General features: G+C 50.2%; 1 protein-coding gene across 1 annotated transcript in view; it reads left to right on the top strand.

Moving 5' to 3' along the window:
• ppp2r5b (protein phosphatase 2, regulatory subunit B', beta) overlaps positions 1 to 16,243 on the top strand; it is an 80,419-nt gene extending 64,176 nt beyond the window's left edge. The window contains 6 exon segments of the mRNA XM_052045186.1: positions 9,000 to 9,101; positions 10,061 to 10,153; positions 10,338 to 10,468; positions 15,616 to 15,675; positions 15,967 to 15,988; positions 15,990 to 16,243. Of these exon segments, the coding sequence (XP_051901146.1) occupies positions 9,000 to 9,101; positions 10,061 to 10,153; positions 10,338 to 10,468; positions 15,616 to 15,675; positions 15,967 to 15,988; positions 15,990 to 16,217 (636 nt within the window). The 3' untranslated portion in view covers positions 16,218 to 16,243.
• The last annotated feature ends 384 nt before the right edge of the window (positions 16,244 to 16,627 follow it).

The raw sequence follows: 16,627 nt of genomic DNA, 5'->3' as shown, positions 1-16,627 counted from the left end.
TCCAAGGAATAAAGACCCAGCATGACCAACCTCTCCCTATAACTCAGGCCCTCTAGTCCAGGCAGCATCCTCGTAAATCTCTTCTGCACCCTCTCCAGCTTGACAATGTCTTCCCTATAACAGGGTGACCAAATCTGGTCAATCCATCTCAAGTATTCCTTCCTGTAAACTCTGTGCCTCTTGGACCACTCCTTAAAATCAGGCTCTTCCACTGAGGGGGGGTTAATCTCCTGTGTCTCTGTGTCGCTCTGAGAATCTCCTAGTGTAAATGGGAGCAGGCCTTTTGGCACTTTAAGCCTGACCTTGTGCATTGGTCTCCATATTTCCTGCCCTATCCCCACATAAGAACTTAATAAGAAACAGGAGCAGGAGGAGGCCATCTGGCCCGTCGAGCCTGCTCCGCTATTCAATAAGATCATGGCTGATCTGTCCGTGGACTCAGATCCACCTACCTGCCTTTTCCCCACAACCTTTAATTCCCCTACTATGCAAAAATCTAAGTGTGTCTCAAATATATTTAATGAGGGAGCCTCCACTGCTTCCCTGGGCAGAGAATGCCACAGATTCACTACTCTCTGGGAAAAGCAGTTTCTCCTCATCTCCGTCCTAAATCTACTCCCCTGAATCTTGAGGCTATGTCCCCTAGTCCTAGTCTCGCCTACCAGTGGAAACAACCTTCCTGCCTCTATCGTATCTATACCTTACATAAATTTATATGTTTCTTTAAGATCCCCTCTCATTCTTCTGAATTCCAGTGAGTACAGTCCTAGGCGACTCAATCTCTCTTCGTAGGCTAACCCCATCTCTGGAATCAACCTGGTGAACCTCCTCTGCACCACCTCCAAAGCCAGTATATCCTTCCTCAGGTAAGGAGACCAGAACTTCATACAGTACTCCAGATGCGGCCTCCCCAGTACCCTGTACAGTTGCAGCATAACCTCCCTGCTCTTAAATTCAATCCCTCTCGCAATGAAGGCCAACGTTCCATTTGCCTTCTTGATAACCTGTTGCACCTGCAAACCAACCTTTTGCGATTCATGCACAAGCACTCCCAAGTCTCTCTGCACAACAGCATGCTGCAATCTTTCACCATTTAAATAATAATCTGATCTGCTATTTCTCCTTCCAAAGTGGATGACCTCACACTTACCAACATTGTACTCCATCTGCCAGACCCTTGCCCACTCGCTTAACCTATCTATACCTCTCTGCAGACTCTCTGCATCCTCAACACAATTTGGTTTCCCACTCTATTTAGTATCATCAGCAAACTTAGATACATTGCACTCAGTCCCCTCTTCCAAATCATTAATGTATATCGTGAACAGTTGCAGGCCCAGCTCTGATCCCTGCGGCACCCCACTCACCACAGATTGCCAACCAGAGAAACACCCATTTATCCCAACTCTCTGCCTTCTATTGGTTAACCAATGCTAATACATTACCCCCAACTCCATGCATCCTTGTCTTATGGATAAGCCTTTCATTTGGCGCCTTATCGAATGCCTTCTGGAAATCCAAGTATACAACACCCACCTGTTCCCCTCTATCCACTGTGCTCATTATATCCTCAAAGCACTCCAGTAAGTTTATCAAACAGGACTTGCCCTTCCTGTATCCATGCTGTGTCTGCCTGATGGAACCACTTCTATCCGGATGTCTTGCTATTTCTTCCTTAATGATAGCTTCAAGCATTTTCCCGACGTCCCTCAATTCCCTTGCTGACAAAGCCTCCAGAGTAGAGAATTTCAAACATTTACCACCTTTGGGTGAAGGAACTTCTTCTCAAGGCCACTCTATTCTGAGATGGTGGCCCCTGATACTAGATTCCTCAACCGGCGGGGGCCACACCCTCCCTGCAACTAGCCCGTCAAGCCTTGGAAGAGCAACAGGGTAGAGGCAGGGGTGGTGCTCCCCTTGCAGGGGTGTCTCGAACCTGGGTTTACAGCTCAAAATAGAGAGCTTGAATCAGGTTTAGTATCACTGACACATGACATGAAATTTGTTGTTTTGCGGCAGCACTACGGTGCAAAGACAAAAATCTATAAATTACAGAAATAAATAGTGCAAAAAAAAGGTAGTGTTATTGGGTTCATGGACCGTTCAGAAATCTGATGGCGGAGGGGAAGAAGCTGTTCCTGAATTGTTGAGTGTGGGTCTTCAGGCTCCTGTACCTCCTCCCCGATGGTAGTAATGAGAAGGGGGCATGTCCCGGGTGGTGAGGGTCCTCAGTGACAGATGCTGCTTTCTTGAGGCACCGCCTCTTGAAGATGTCCTGGATGGTGGGGAGGGTTGTGCCCGTGATGGAGCTGGCTGAGTCTGCAACCTTCTGCAGCCTCTTGCGATCCTGCGCATTGGAGCCTCCATACCAGGCGGTGATGCAACCAGTCAGAATGCTCTCCACTGTACATCTGTAGAAATTTGCAAGAGTCTTTGCTGACATACCAAATCTCAAATTCCCAACGAAGTAGAGCCACTGGCGTGCCTTCTTCGTGATTGCATCACTGTGTTGGGCCAATGGTTTCAACATCTCTTCTTGTTTGTGGAAATGGTAGGAGAATACAGCCTTGGTTTGCTTGATCTCTTTGTCGCCAAACCTGCCATCCCTGGAAGCAGTCTACTGCACGCACTCCCACTTTAGCATGTGTTGGGCAAGGAGACACTATTCTCCAGGGATGTTCTCACCAAGTCTGTCTGATTGCATCAAGCCATCTTTACTCCTGTACACAAATCCTCTCGTAATAAAGACTAACTTATTATTTGCTTTCCTAATCGCTGCATTTGCATGTGTGTCTTCAGAGACTTGCATTGACATCGATAATACCAGCATTTAAAAAATACTCTGCTTCTGTATTTTGTGCACCAAAGTGTGTATCGTCACATTTTTCCGTGTTATTTTCCTTCTACCTGCCCTGTTCTTGACCACTCTCTCACCTTGTTCTGGTTGCCCAGCTATAGGAAGCGTGTCATTAAGCTGGAAAGGGTGCAGGAAAGATTCACTGGGATGTTACTGGGTATGGAGGTATAAGGATAGGCTGGGATCGTTTTCCCCTGGAGTGTAGGAAGCTAAGATGTTAGTGAGGTTTATAAAATCAGGAGGGGCATCGATAAGGTGGATGGTCACAGTCCTTTGCCCAGGGTAGGGGAGTCTAAAACTAGAGGGCACAGGTTTAAAGTGAGAGGGGAAACATTTAAAGGCAAGTTTTTCACCCAGAGGGTGGTGGGTATATGAAACAAGCTGCCAGAGGAAGTGGTTGAGGCGGGTACAATTACAACATTTAAAAGACATTTGGACAGGTTCATGGATAGGAGGGATATGGGCCAAACATGGCGAAATGGGACTGGCTCAGGTAGGTAACTTGGTCAGCATGGATGAGTTGGCCTGAAGGGCCTGTTTCCGTGCTTTTTCGCTCTGACTCTTGTCTTTATCTCCCTGAAGCCTTGTTAATGTCCTCCTGCCTTTTCACAATGCACCTGGATTAGTATCATCAGCAAACTTGAAAATAAGACACGTCCCCTCAGTCAAGCTATTGAAATAGATCACAAATAGTTGGGGTTGGAGCACCGATCCTTGTGGTACCTTATTAGTCACAGCCTGCCAACCTGAAAAAGATTCATTCATTCCCGTTCCTTGTCCTCAGTTCACGTCAGTACATTACCACCAATTCCCTGTGCTCTAAACCTGCTGACCAGCGTCCTGTTTGCGAGCTGGTGGAAAGTCTCCTAAAAATCCAAATGGAGCACATCCACCGGTTTCCCCTTATCTATAGGTCAATTAGGACTGGCTTAGATGGGCATCTTGGTCAGCATGGTTGAGTTGGGCCGAAGGGCCTGTTTCTGTGCTGTATCACTCAAGTATGGCGCCGGAGCATGGTGACTTGTTGCAAGCTGCTCTCTACAGATCTACTCATTACCCTTACTATAATCATTCTACACTTTTAAACTTAAATTCTATGTACACTTTACTGTTATTGTTTTTACCTGTACTACCTCAATGCATGCTGTACTAACTCAATGTAACTGCGCCGTGTAATGAATTGACCTGTACGATCGGTATGCAAGACAAATTTTTCACTGTACCTCGGTACAAGTGACAATAAGGAACCAATACCAATACCAATAGTTCCATCTTCAAAGAACTCCAGTCAATCAATCATGATTTTCCTTTCGTAAATTCACATTGACTCTGCTCGATGCTTTTATTCCTTTGGAGGTAGTTCACAACATTCATTATAGATTCCAGCATATTAAATATTGGGATTGGACGTGTGGTCTGAATGATCCCAGCATCAGCCTGGATCTAGGACTGCCCTAAATCGTGGAATATTCCCTCCTCGTCACAGAGAGGTACAGCATGGAAGCTGTCCCTGAAAGTGGCAACACAGGTTGACAGGGTGGTGCAGAAGGCATTTGGCATGGTGGCCTCCATCAGTCAAGGCACTGAGCACAGGAGTTGGGACGTCTCGTTGCAACTGTATAAGTCATTGGTGAGATTGCAGCTGGAGTACTGAGTGCAGTTCTGGTCACCCAGCTACAGGAAGGGTGTCATTAAGCTGGAAAGGGTTCAGAAAATATCCATGAGGATGTTACCTGGTCTCAAAGGCTTGAGTTATAAGGAGAGGCTAGGATTTTTTTCCCTGGAGCGTAGGAGGCTGAGTGGTGACCTTAAAGTCTAAAACTAGTTTACGGTGAGAGGGGAGAGATTTAAAAGGGACCTGAGGGGCAAGTTTTCCACACAGGGAGGTGGGTGTGTGGAACGAGCTCCCAGAGGAAGTGGTAGAGGCAGGTACAATTACAACATTTAAAAGACATTCAGGCAGGTACGTAAATAGAAAAGGTTTAGAGGGATGGGGGCCAAATGTAGGCAAATGGGACTAGCTTGGACAGAGTCATGGAGCCCCACTTCGTCCGTGCCGACCAAGTTGTCTACCTGAGCCAGTCCCATTTGCCTGCGTTTGACCCACATCCGTCAAGTTCCAATCCTCCAGTCACGTGGTTTAGCGCAGTTTACTGAGCCTGCACTACCTCTGGTTCCATAACCCTTTACACCTTGGTGTCTGGTGGACATTTGTTCAACTCCTTGAGTTTCAGTATCCATTGCATCAGCCAATGACCCGATTGGAACGATGGAAACAGAGGGGCAGATATTTGTCCTGGTCTATAAGCCCTATGTTGGTCAGCATGGACGAGTTGGGCCGAATGGCCTGTTCCCGTGCTGTATAACTCTTTGTCCCTGCTGACCATCCACAATCTTTTTTTTACGCTAATCCTGCGCTAACTTTTTTTATTTTCCTTACTTGTTGCAGGCGTTGTCATCTTCTGCATAACTTTATAGTTTTTTTAAGATTAAAAATAAATGTTGCTTGTTTGTATGCAGCTGTTGTCTGAAGTAGTTCGAATCCATTACTGGGATGTTTATATAACCCCAGGACATTCCAAAATAATTTATAGCTGTCGTATTTCCTACACAACATCTTTCCCACAGCAAGCGTCCGTAGGCAGCATTGTGACAACGACCAGATTTCTAGTGAGGTTGAGGGGTAAATATTGTTCTGGGCATTCTGGAGAGCTCCTGGCTGCACCTGAGTTCCCCCTTGGATCCTCACCAACAGCTGAGTTACAGGGAGAGGTTGAGCAGGCTAGGACTTCCTTCCTTGGGAGCGGAGGAGACTGAGGGGGTGACCTTATAGAGGGGCATAAATAGGGTGAGTGCACACAGTCTTTCTCCCAGGGTTGGGGAATTGAGAACTAGAGGGCATAGGTTTAGGGTGAGAGGGGAGAGATTTAAGAGGGACCTTAAGGGGTAACTTCTTCACGTAGAGGGTGGTGGGTGTGTGGAATCAGCTGCCAGAGGAAGTGGTTGAGGCAGGTACAATAACACCATTTAAAAAACATTTGGGTAAGTACATGGATAGGAAGGGTTTAGAGGGATATGGGCCAAACGTGGGCAATTAGAGCTAGCTTAGGTGGGCACCTTGGTCGGCATGGACCAGTTGGGCCAAAGGGCCTGTTTCTGTGCTGTATGACTTTATGAAGATACAGGATCCTGAGGGCACGTACCACCAGGCTTGAGGACAGCTTCTACCCCACTGTGATAAGACTATTGAACGGTTCCCTTATACGATGAGATGGACTCTGACCTCACGATCTACCTTGTTGTGACCTTGCACCTTATTGCGCTGCACTTTCTCTGTAGCTGTGACACTTTACTCTGTACTGTTATTGTTTTTACCTGTACTACATCAATGCACTCTGTACTAGCTCAATGTAACTGCACTGTGTAATGAATTGACCTGTACGATCGGTATGCAAGACAAGTTTTTCACTGTACCTCGGTACAAATGACAATAATAAACCTGAGAGGATGTAAGAGACAGCACCTCTGACGATGATACACTCTGTCTGTACGGTGTTGGTGTTGTCGGCCTGAGACGTGCATTCCTTCTCTGGTGCTCTTATTGGTGTATGATCTCTTATTGCTCTTGGGGGAGCCTGAAGTCAGGCCTGATGGAGAGCTGCCCCTTGCAGGAATAAAATGCAACAGGTTGCCTCTTGTGGACTGTTCAGTGGCTACTAAACCAGAACACAAGAACATTAGGCCCCACAAGCCTGCCCCGCCTTTCATATGATCCCGGCTGATCTGTCCCAGGCCTCCTCTTCCTTCTGTGCCAATTCCCCACCACCCTCCATTCCCTCATCTTTCATAAATGTATCTCCCTGCTCTGTAACTACCCCAGTGATCCAGCCTCCATGACCTCTGGGGGAGAGAATTCCTGAGATACACTACCCCCTGCGAGAAGACATTTCTACACATCCTGCTTTTGAACCCAGCCCTGATCTTGAAACCATGTTCCCTCATTTGACACTCTCCCTCTGATGAAAACATCTCAACATCTGTCCTGTCCCGTCCCCTTAGGACCTAGTATGTCTCTATGAGACCACCCTTCATTTTCCTAAACTTCAAAGAATACCAACCCAAGCCTCTCTTGATAGGATGGTCTCCTGACAGTCTCGTGATCAGAGACTGCTTATTAACAAAAGTCCTCCCAGGGTGGTTGCTCGACTGTTAAAGTGAAGCACCTAGCATCATGCAACACTACGCTCCAGGGAAATTCTAGCCTATTCAGCCTCTCCTCTCAACTCAAACCCTCCAGTCCCGGTAATATCTTTGCAAATCTTTTCTGTGCCCTTCCCAGCTTAGTGACATCCTTCCTATATCAGTGTGACCAAAACTGAACACAATATTCCAACTGCTAAATGGTATCCCAGCTTCTATATTCAATGCCCTCTAGTTCTTGATTCCCCAACCCTGGGAAAAAGACTGCACGCATTCACCCTATCAATGCCCCTCATGGTTTTATACACCTCCATAAAATCACCCTTCAATCTCCTACACTCCAGTGAATAAAGACCCAGCCAGCTTAACTTCTTTCCATAAGGTTGCTGCGCAGCTCGATAGGGTTGTTAAGAAGGCGTATGGAATGTTGGCCTTCATTAGTTGGGGTATTGAGTTCAAGAGCCGCCAGGTAATGTTGCAGCTCTATAGAACTCTGGTTAGACCACACTCGGAGTATTGTGTTCAGTTCTGGTGGCCTCATTACAGGAAGGATGTGGAAGCTTTAGAGACGGTGCAGAGGAGATTTACCAGGATGCTGCCTGGATTGAAGAGCATGTCTTGTGAGGATAGGTAGAGCGAGCTAGGGCTTTTCTCTTTGGGGAGAAGGAGGATGAGAGGTGACTTGGTAGAGGTGTACAAGATCATGAGGCTTAGATTGAGTGGACAGCCAGAGACTTTTTCCCAGGGCGACAATGCCTAACACGAGGGGGCATAATTTTAAGGTGATTGGAGGAAGACGTAAGGGGGAATAACTCAGTCCCTCGAGTTCTGGTAACAGCCTTGTAAATCTCCTCTGCGGTCTTTCCATCTTAATGGCATCTTTCCCATAGCAGGGCGACCAAAACTGAACACAATATTCCAAATGCAGCCTCACCAACATCTTGTACAACTGTAACAGAACATCCCAACTTCTGTAGTCAGTGCCCTGACTGATGAAGGCCAGCATGCCAAAAGTGTGCCACATGTTGGACTTTGTACCTCTCGCTATTTAAGAGTCATTTCTCAGAGCAGGAATTGGAATTGTTGGTGCAGTGGGTGTGGTATTGTGGACTGGAAGTGTAGGTTGAAATCTCACCACACAGAGATACAAAGGTAATTTAAATTCCTATAGTATTGCAGTGTAGAGAGGAGGAAGCTGGGCATGGCTGTGCCAACCTTTGGAAGAGCACCGTTTGGTGCCGCTTCCTCCGCATTCCCCACATCCCTTCAGTGGAGACACAAGATACTGCAGATGCTGGATCCTGGAGGAGCTCAGCGGGTCAGGCAGCATCTGTGGAGGGAAATGGACAGTCGACGTTTCGGGTCAAGACCCTTCATCTGGACTGAAAGATAAGAGGGGGAGAAAAGATAAGATCTTTATTAGTCACATGTACATCAAAACACACAGTGAAATGCATCTTTTTGCATAGAGTGTTCTGGGGGCAGCCCACAAGTGTCGCCACGCTTCCGCTGCCAACATAGCACGCCCACAACTGCCTAACCCGTACGTCTTCGGAATGTGGGAGGAAACCGGAGCACCCGGAGGAAACCCACGCAGTCACGGGGAGAACATACTAACTCCTTGCAGACAGCAGCGGGAATTGAACCCGGGTCGCTGGCGCTGTAATAGCGTTGCGCTAACCGCTACACTACCGTGCCTGAAACCACTACACACAGTACCTGAAATTGGAGTATTCAACGTCCATGCCATTGGCTTGTGGACAACACAGGTGGAATATGTGGTGCTAGTGGAGGACAGCACATCCCTTGTCGGTCCCAAACAGCACCATTAAAACTAAATACTTGTTATGGGTCTGGTGTGTCTTGTGTGTGTGTGTGTTTGTGTGTGAGAGAGAGATCATACGGAGTGTGCAGACTCTGACTGACTCCCTTTTCTTTTAAGATCTCCGTCAACATTTTCCGGACCCTTCCACCGAGCGACAATCCAGAGTTCGACCCAGAAGAGGATGAACCAAATCTTGAAGCTTCCTGGCCCCACCTACAGGTCAGCAACCCTCGGGCCTTGGGGAGGGCAGGTCGCGGCCTGGCAGGGTCGTGCCGTTCTCTGACCTTTCACTTCCACTCCCTCACCTTCACCACCGGTTACTTCAGAGAGCCCCTCCCCAGTCCGGCCTTCAGTCCCTCCCTCCATCTCTCCGTCCTCTCCCTGCCTCCCTCCCCCCCATCCTCCCTCGCCCTCCCTCTCTCCCTCCCTCCTATCCTTCCCATCGCTCTCTTTCCCTCCCACTGTCCCTCTCCCCATCCCTCTCATCCTCCCTACCTCCTTCGTTCCTCCCTCCCTCTCTGCCTCCCTCCCTCTCTCCCCATCCCTCCCTCCCTCCCTCTCTCTCCCTCCCTCTCTCCCCATCCCTCCCTCCCTCCCTCTCTCTCCCCATCCCTCTCCCTCGCTCCGTCCCCATCCCTCCCTCCCTCCCTCTCTCCCCATCCCTCCCTCCCTCCCTCTCTCCCCATCCTTTCTCCCTCCCTCTCTCCCCATCACTCCCTCCCTCCCTCTCTCTCCCCATCCCTCTCCCTCGCTCTGTCCCCATCCCTCCCTCCCTCTCTCCCCATCCCTCCCTCCCTCCCTCCCTCTCTCCCCTTCTCCCTCCCTCTCTCCCCTTCTCCCTCCCTCTCTCCCCATCCCTCTCCCTCGCTCCGTCCCCATCCCTCCCTCCCTCCCTCCCTCTCTCCCCATGCCTCTCCCTCGCTCCGTCCCCATCCGTCCCTCCCTCCCTCTCTCCCCATCCTTTCTCCCTCCCCAACCCTTTCCCTCTCCCTCCCTCCTCCTATCCCTCTCTCCCTCCCACCGTCCCTCTGTCTCTCCAGCCCCATTGCCTCTCTCTCTGTCCCTACCTCGCCCTCCCCGCCCGGTCTGGCTCTGTGTTGAGCGTCCCGTTGCCCCAGGTGTCGTGACGGGGACCTCCCGGTACAGGGGGTTTAACCAGGCTCTGTGCTCCCTTACAGCTGGTCTACGAGTTCTTCCTGCGGTTCCTGGAGAGCCCAGATTTCCAGCCAGCGATCGCTAAACGCTACATCGACCAGAAATTCGTCCTCCAGGTAAGGAGGCGTAGCTTGACCCCTCCTTCTTGCTGCCCCGCTCCCCCCGACACCCATCCCCTAGGGGATCACCGCCCCGCTCCCCCTGACACTCCTACCCCTGGGGATCACTGCCCCACTCCGCCCAACACCCCTCCCCTGGGGATCGCCTCACTCACTCTGGCCTCTCTCCCACCCCTTGCAGCTGTTGGAGCTGTTCGACAGTGAGGACCCACGGGAGCGGGACTTCCTGAAAACCGTCCTGCATCGTATCTATGGAAAGTTCCTCGGGCTCCGGGCCTTCATCCGGAAACAGATCAATAATATATTTTTATGGTGAGTCTGAAGTCTGCTCACGCCCACATCCCTAGCTGCTCTCTTCCTCTCCCCTCCCTCACCCCGCTCCCCCTCCTCTCTTCCCTCGCTGTTCCCCCTCCCCTCTCCCCTCCTTCCCTCCCCTCCCCTCCCCAGCTGCTCACTCTCGTTTTCCCCTCCCTCACCCTGCTCCCCTCACAGTCTCTCCTCCCCTCTCCTCCCCCTTTCCCTCTCCCCCTCCTCTCCCCTTCACCATCATCCCTCCCTCACCCTGCCCGTCCCTCTCCCCCCACCCCTGTCCTTCCCCTTCCCCATCTTTCCCCTCACCCCCTACCCCCTCTTCCTTCCCCCCCTTCCCCCTCTCTCCCATTCTGTGGACGATACTTGCACACTCCTGATCCCTCCCTTCTCCCCTCCTGTGCCACTGTGCCCCCAACTTCCGCAGGATCTGCCGCTCTCCCCTGCTGGCACTCTCTGACATTTCTCAAATGCTGGCAGCTATTTTTAATCCCAGGCTCTGTGACTCTCTCCCCCTCTCCCCCCCTCCCTCTCCCCTCTCTCTCTCTCTCCCTCTCCCTCTCCCTCCCTCTCTCTCTCTCTCTCTCTCTCTCTCTCTCTCTCTCTCTCTCTCTCTCTCTCTCTCTCTCTCTCTCTCTCTCTCTCTCTCTCTCTCTCTCTCTCTCTCTCTCTCTCTCTCTCTCCCCCCCCCCCCCCCCCCCCCCCCCTCCCTCTCTCTCTCCCTCTCTCTCTCTCCCTCCCTCTCTCTCCCATCTCTCCCTCCTCTCTCTCTCTCTCTCCCCCTCCCCCCTCCTCCCCCCCCTCTCTCTCTTTCTCAGTCTCTCTCTCTCTCTCAGTTCTCTCTCTCTCTCCGTCTCAATCTCCATCTCACTGCAGATACCTGGCCCAGCTCCATCCATTATCAGTGCTGGGGAATGTTGCTCAGGGCCCCCACCTGCTGGCCCCTATGTGAGTGACAGCAGTACAGGCATGCACTGCAGGAATAAATCAGAGCCTGCCGTCCAGTCACAACAGGAGAGATCACAGAGCCTGCCGTCCAATCACAATGGGAGAATTCACAGACGGCGATGTCCAGTCACAATGGGAGAATTCACAGATCCTGCCATCCAGTCACAGTGGGAGAGATCACAGAGCCTGCTGTCCAATCACAGTGGGAGAGATCACAGCCTGCCGTCCAATCACAAAGGGAGAATTCACAGAGCCTACCGTCCAATCACAGTGGGAGAATTCACAGACTCCTGCACCAGTAGAGGCCCCTTTGCCCATCCAGTCCAGACTGGCCTTATGTAAAAGCAGTACAGGTAATCCCACTCCCCTCCACTGAGCCCATAGCTCTACGAGTTGCTTCATTTCAGAAACTTATGCCTCTGAGCTTCATTACTGAGTCTGCCTCCACTACTTCTCTGGCAGTGCCTTCCAGACCCAGTAGTTGTAACGTTGGGCATGGCGTGATTCAGGGAATTAGAAGGGCATTAAAAGTGGGATTACAGGCCATCCCAGGTAATGAATGGGTTCTGTTTCCGCAGACGTCCCTAAGTCAATCTTGTCTGTAAGTCCGAAAATGCCCAAAAGTCACTCGACGTGGTAACCACCCCTCCGCAGTATTGTAGTGAATGTCATCAAAAACACGTGAGACTGACAAGAAAGAACAACTACTGAAAGTGGAGAGAGAGAGGAAACTAGTTTGGACTTTTGAATTTAATAATGTGGGGGCTCCATATATAGGGGCTGTCCATAAGTCAGATGTTCTTAACCCTGTCGGCCTGTACAGTAATATAGAACATAGAGCATTACAGCACATTACGGACGATGTTGTGCCGACGTTTTATCTTGCTCTAAGATCTATCTAACCCTTCCCTCCCACATAGCCCCCCATTTTTCTATCATCTAAGAGTCCCTTAAATGTCCTTAATGTATCTGCCCCCACAACTCTGCCAGCAGTGCGTTCCACGCACCCACCACTCTCTGTGTAAAAAAACTGTAACCTACACGTACACTGGACAAGTCGAATTAGCAGTAGTAATGCAGGGAACAAACTCACGGAAAGTCCCGGAAAATGGGGAAACGACTGCCCAGAAAGTGCTGCTGTCTATAACGTAGGCTGTAATAACAGAAGACCTTGGGAAGAATAGCAGGACTGAGCAGAGGAGGCATGGATTTATGAAAGAAGGTTACTGTTTGACTATATAAAAGTTCTTGGAGGATGTGACTGGTAGGATAGATAAGGGGGAACCAGTGCTTCTACTGCACTTGGGTTATGAGAAGGGTTTCCATAAGGCCTATGTTTTAGTCAACAAGGTTAGAGCACATTGAATTGGGGTAATGTACTGATGTGGGTAGAGAACTGGGTCTGTAATTAAACTAGTAATTAAAAGATAAGATTTTTTAATTAGTCACATGTACATTGAAACACACAGTGAAAAATATATCTTTTGTGTAGAGTGTTCTGGGGAGCAGCCCGCAAGTGTCACCACGCTTCCGGTGCCAACATAGCGTGCCCACAACTTCCTAACCCGTACGTCTTTGGAATGTGGGAGGAAACCAGATCACCCGGAGGAAACCCACGCAGACACGGGGAGAACGTACAACCTCCGTACAGACAGTGGCTGGAATTGAACCTGGGTCACTGGCGCTGTAAAGCGTCACGCTAACTGCTACACTACTGTGCCTGCCCATAGCCTGCTAAACTGGTCCCTTCTGCCTTTAGAATGTCCACATCCCTCCATTCTCCGCACATCCACGTGCCTATCCAGGAGCTACTTAAACACCTCTATCGTATCTGCCTCCACCCCCACCCCTGGCAGCACTGTGTGGAACAAAAAGACTTGCCCCGCATATCTCCTTTGAACTTACCCCCTCTCACCTTAAATGCATGCCCTCTAGTATTAGGCATTTCAACCCCAGGAAAAGATACCGGCTGTCTAGGTTCTAGATCTGTCTTGGTCTGCCAGGTTGTGATCGGTGGTGTACTGGGCCCCAGGGCTTATCAAAGGTCAGGCCAAGGTGAGCAAACGTCATATTTTCGAGTTTGCTGATGCGGTGGGATTGTGAGTGGGGCTTCAAGAGGATGTCAACAAGCAGACTGAGTGGGCAAGGACATGGTGGATGGGACGTAACATAGAAAAATGGGAAGTTATTCAGATGGGTGTGCAGAGCAGCAGAGTACTTTGTAAATGGGGGACCGATGTACAAAGGGCCAAGTACATCGTCTTTCCAGTACTTCAATATCCTCCTCCCCACCCTAACCCCACTCCTGTCTTCCCCATCTCTTCTGAACACGTCACGTCACATGTATTTGGAGCCCATGTTAGCCTGGGAAAAAAGTCCTGCAGATGGCATTGGTTTATTATTGTCACTTGTACCGAGGTACAGTGAAAAACTTGTCTTGCAAACCGATTGTACAGGTCAATTCATTACACAGTGCAGTTACATTGAGTTAGTACAGAGTGCATTGAGGTAGTACAGGTAAAAACAATAACAGTACAGAGTAAAGTGTCACAGCTACAGAGAAAGTGCAGTGCAATAAGGTGCAAGGTCACAACAAGGTAGATCGTGAGGTCAGTCCATCTCATTGTATAAGGGAACCGCTCAGTAGTCTCATCACAGTAGGGCAGAAGCTGTCCCTAAGTCTGGTGGTACATGCCCTCAGGCTCCTGTATCTTCTACCTGATGGAAGGGGAGAGAAGAGAGAATGACTTGGAAGTCTGAAATAAAACAGAAAATGCTGGAAACACTCAGCAGGTCAGGTAACATCTGTGGGGAGAGAGAGTTAACGTTTCATGTCAAAGAGCCTCCGTCATGGAGTTTAGTGCAGGCAAGTGTGAGGTGTTGTACTCTGGGAGATCAATTGTAAGGGGAAAGTATGCAGTTAATGGCAGGACCCTTAACAGCTTTGATGTACAGAGGGATCTTGGGGTCCCGGTTGATAGGATGGTAAAGAAGGCGTACGCATGCTTGCCTTTATTAGTCAAGGCACTGAGTTCGAGAGTCAGGATGTTGCGGCTTTATACAACTGTGGTTAGGCCACATCCGGAGTCTTGCATTCAGTTCTGGCCGCCCCATTCCAGGAAGGGTGTGGAGGCTTTGGAGAGGGTGCAGAAGGGGTTCAGCAGGATGCTGCCTGGATTAGAGGGTATGAGCTATAAGGAGAGGTTGGACAAACTTGGGTTGTTTTCTCTGGAGCGGTGGAGGCTGAGGGGAGACCTGATAGGGGTTTATGAAATTATGAGAGGCATAGATAGGGTAGCCAGCCGGTATCTTTTTCCCAGGGTCAAAATGTCTAATGCATTTAAGGTGAGAGGGGGTAAGTTCAAAGGAAGTGTGCGGGGCAGGTTTTTTGACACCTGGATAGATCTTTGTCAGGCAGAAGGGATTAGGTGTAGTGTAGCGGTCAGTGTGACGCTATTACAGCGCCAGTGACCCGGGTTCAATTCCCGCCGCTGTCTGTGAGGAGTTTGTACGTTCTCCCCGTGTCTGCGTGGGTTTCCTCCAGGTGCTCCGGTTTCCTCCCAAATTCCAAAGACGTACGGGTTAGGAAGTTGTGGGCATGCTATGTTGGCGTCGGAAGTGTGGCGACACTTGCGGGCTGCCCCCAGAACACTCTACACAAAATGACGCATTTCACTGTGTGTTTCGACGTACATGTGACTTATAAAGGTATCTTATTTAATTAGTTGGGTACAACTTTGTGGGCCGAAGGGCCTGTTCCTGAACTGTTCTATGTTCTGTCATAACTTTCACCTGAAATGTCAACTGTTTCTCTTCCCAAAGATGCTACCTGACCTGCCGAGTGTTTCCAGGGCTACCTGTCTTCATGCAGCCTGTCCTCCGTGGTTAATAGCACCGGCAGCTCCCCTGCCTTGATTAATGCACCTTGCATTTATATACCTGCATTGTTAGCCTGTCTTACACCATCTTGTACTCTCTCTGTCTGTCAGGTCCTGTTTAACACTGTGCTACTTGTTGCTGTTGTGCTCTCTCTCTCCTCAAACCCGTCACTCACTACTTACGGGGAGAGTCAATCACCCATCCCGTAGCCATATTGGGCTAGGGCAGGGAGAAAGCTCTCAAGCAGATAGAAACGATTGAATGAGAGGGTTACTGACAGATGGCGGTGGGACCTTGTTCACGGCTGTTTGATCTTTCCGAAGGTTATATACGAGTCTGGAACACTTCAACGGAGTGGCAGAGCTGCTGGAGATCCTGGGAAGGTGAGAGCTGCTTCGCTGATCCTTCAGACGTTGCGTTCGAGTTTCCCCCAGTGCCCGTGGCAGGAGGCGGAGTGGCTCTACGCGGAGTGGCTGGCTTCAGCCATCAGCCGAGTGGCCTGGGCCATTACAGTGGAAGTTAGTCCCTGTGGAAGTGTTGGTTTAGGCCCGGCGGTCGTGTGGGCCCGGCGGTCGTGCGCCCAGTGTCTGTGTAAGCCCAGTGGTTGTGTAAGCCCACTGGTTGTTTGCGCCCAGCCTCTGATCTGAAGTCGGTCTTCCTTCCTTTCCCCACAGCATCATCAACGGATTCGCTCTCCCCGCTTAAAGCCGAACACAAGCAGTTCCTGCTGCGGGTCCTGATCCCTCTCCACACCTCGCGGACGCTCTCCCTCTTTCACGCCGCAGGTAAGAGACACGGACTGCAGCAGGGAATGTGGGACTGCTGTCGGAAACCTGCCTCACCCCTCACTCCCACCCTTCCCCAGGTACATGGAACACCACAGGAACAGGCCCTTCAGCCCACCAGGTTGTGCCGAACTAATTAAACTGGGAATTAAACGCCTAACTAAACTAATCCCTTCTGCCTGCACAAGGTCCATATCCCTCCATTCTCTGCACACCCATGTGCCTTTCTAAGAGCTTCTTAAACCCCTCTATCGTATCTGCCTCCACCCCCCCCCCCCCGGCAGCACGTTCCAGGCACCCACCGCTCTCTGTGTAAAAATACTTCGACCCCACAACGTCTCCTTTGAACTTTCCCCCTCTCACCTTAAATGCATGTCCTCTAGTATTAGACATCTTGACCTTGGGAAAAAAGATATGCACGTCGTCAGGATGCGAGAGGGAACCAGAGCACACGGTCAGAGGGAGAACGTGCAAACTCCACACACACACACACACACACACACACACACACACACACACACACACACACACACACACACACACACACACA

This window comes from Pristis pectinata, chromosome 38 (assembly GCF_009764475.1).
Source record: "Pristis pectinata isolate sPriPec2 chromosome 38, sPriPec2.1.pri, whole genome shotgun sequence".
Lineage (NCBI taxonomy): Eukaryota > Metazoa > Chordata > Chondrichthyes > Rhinopristiformes > Pristidae > Pristis > Pristis pectinata.
The sequence above is the reverse complement of the archived record's forward strand: the minus strand, read 5'-3'. Positions and strand labels throughout refer to the sequence as shown.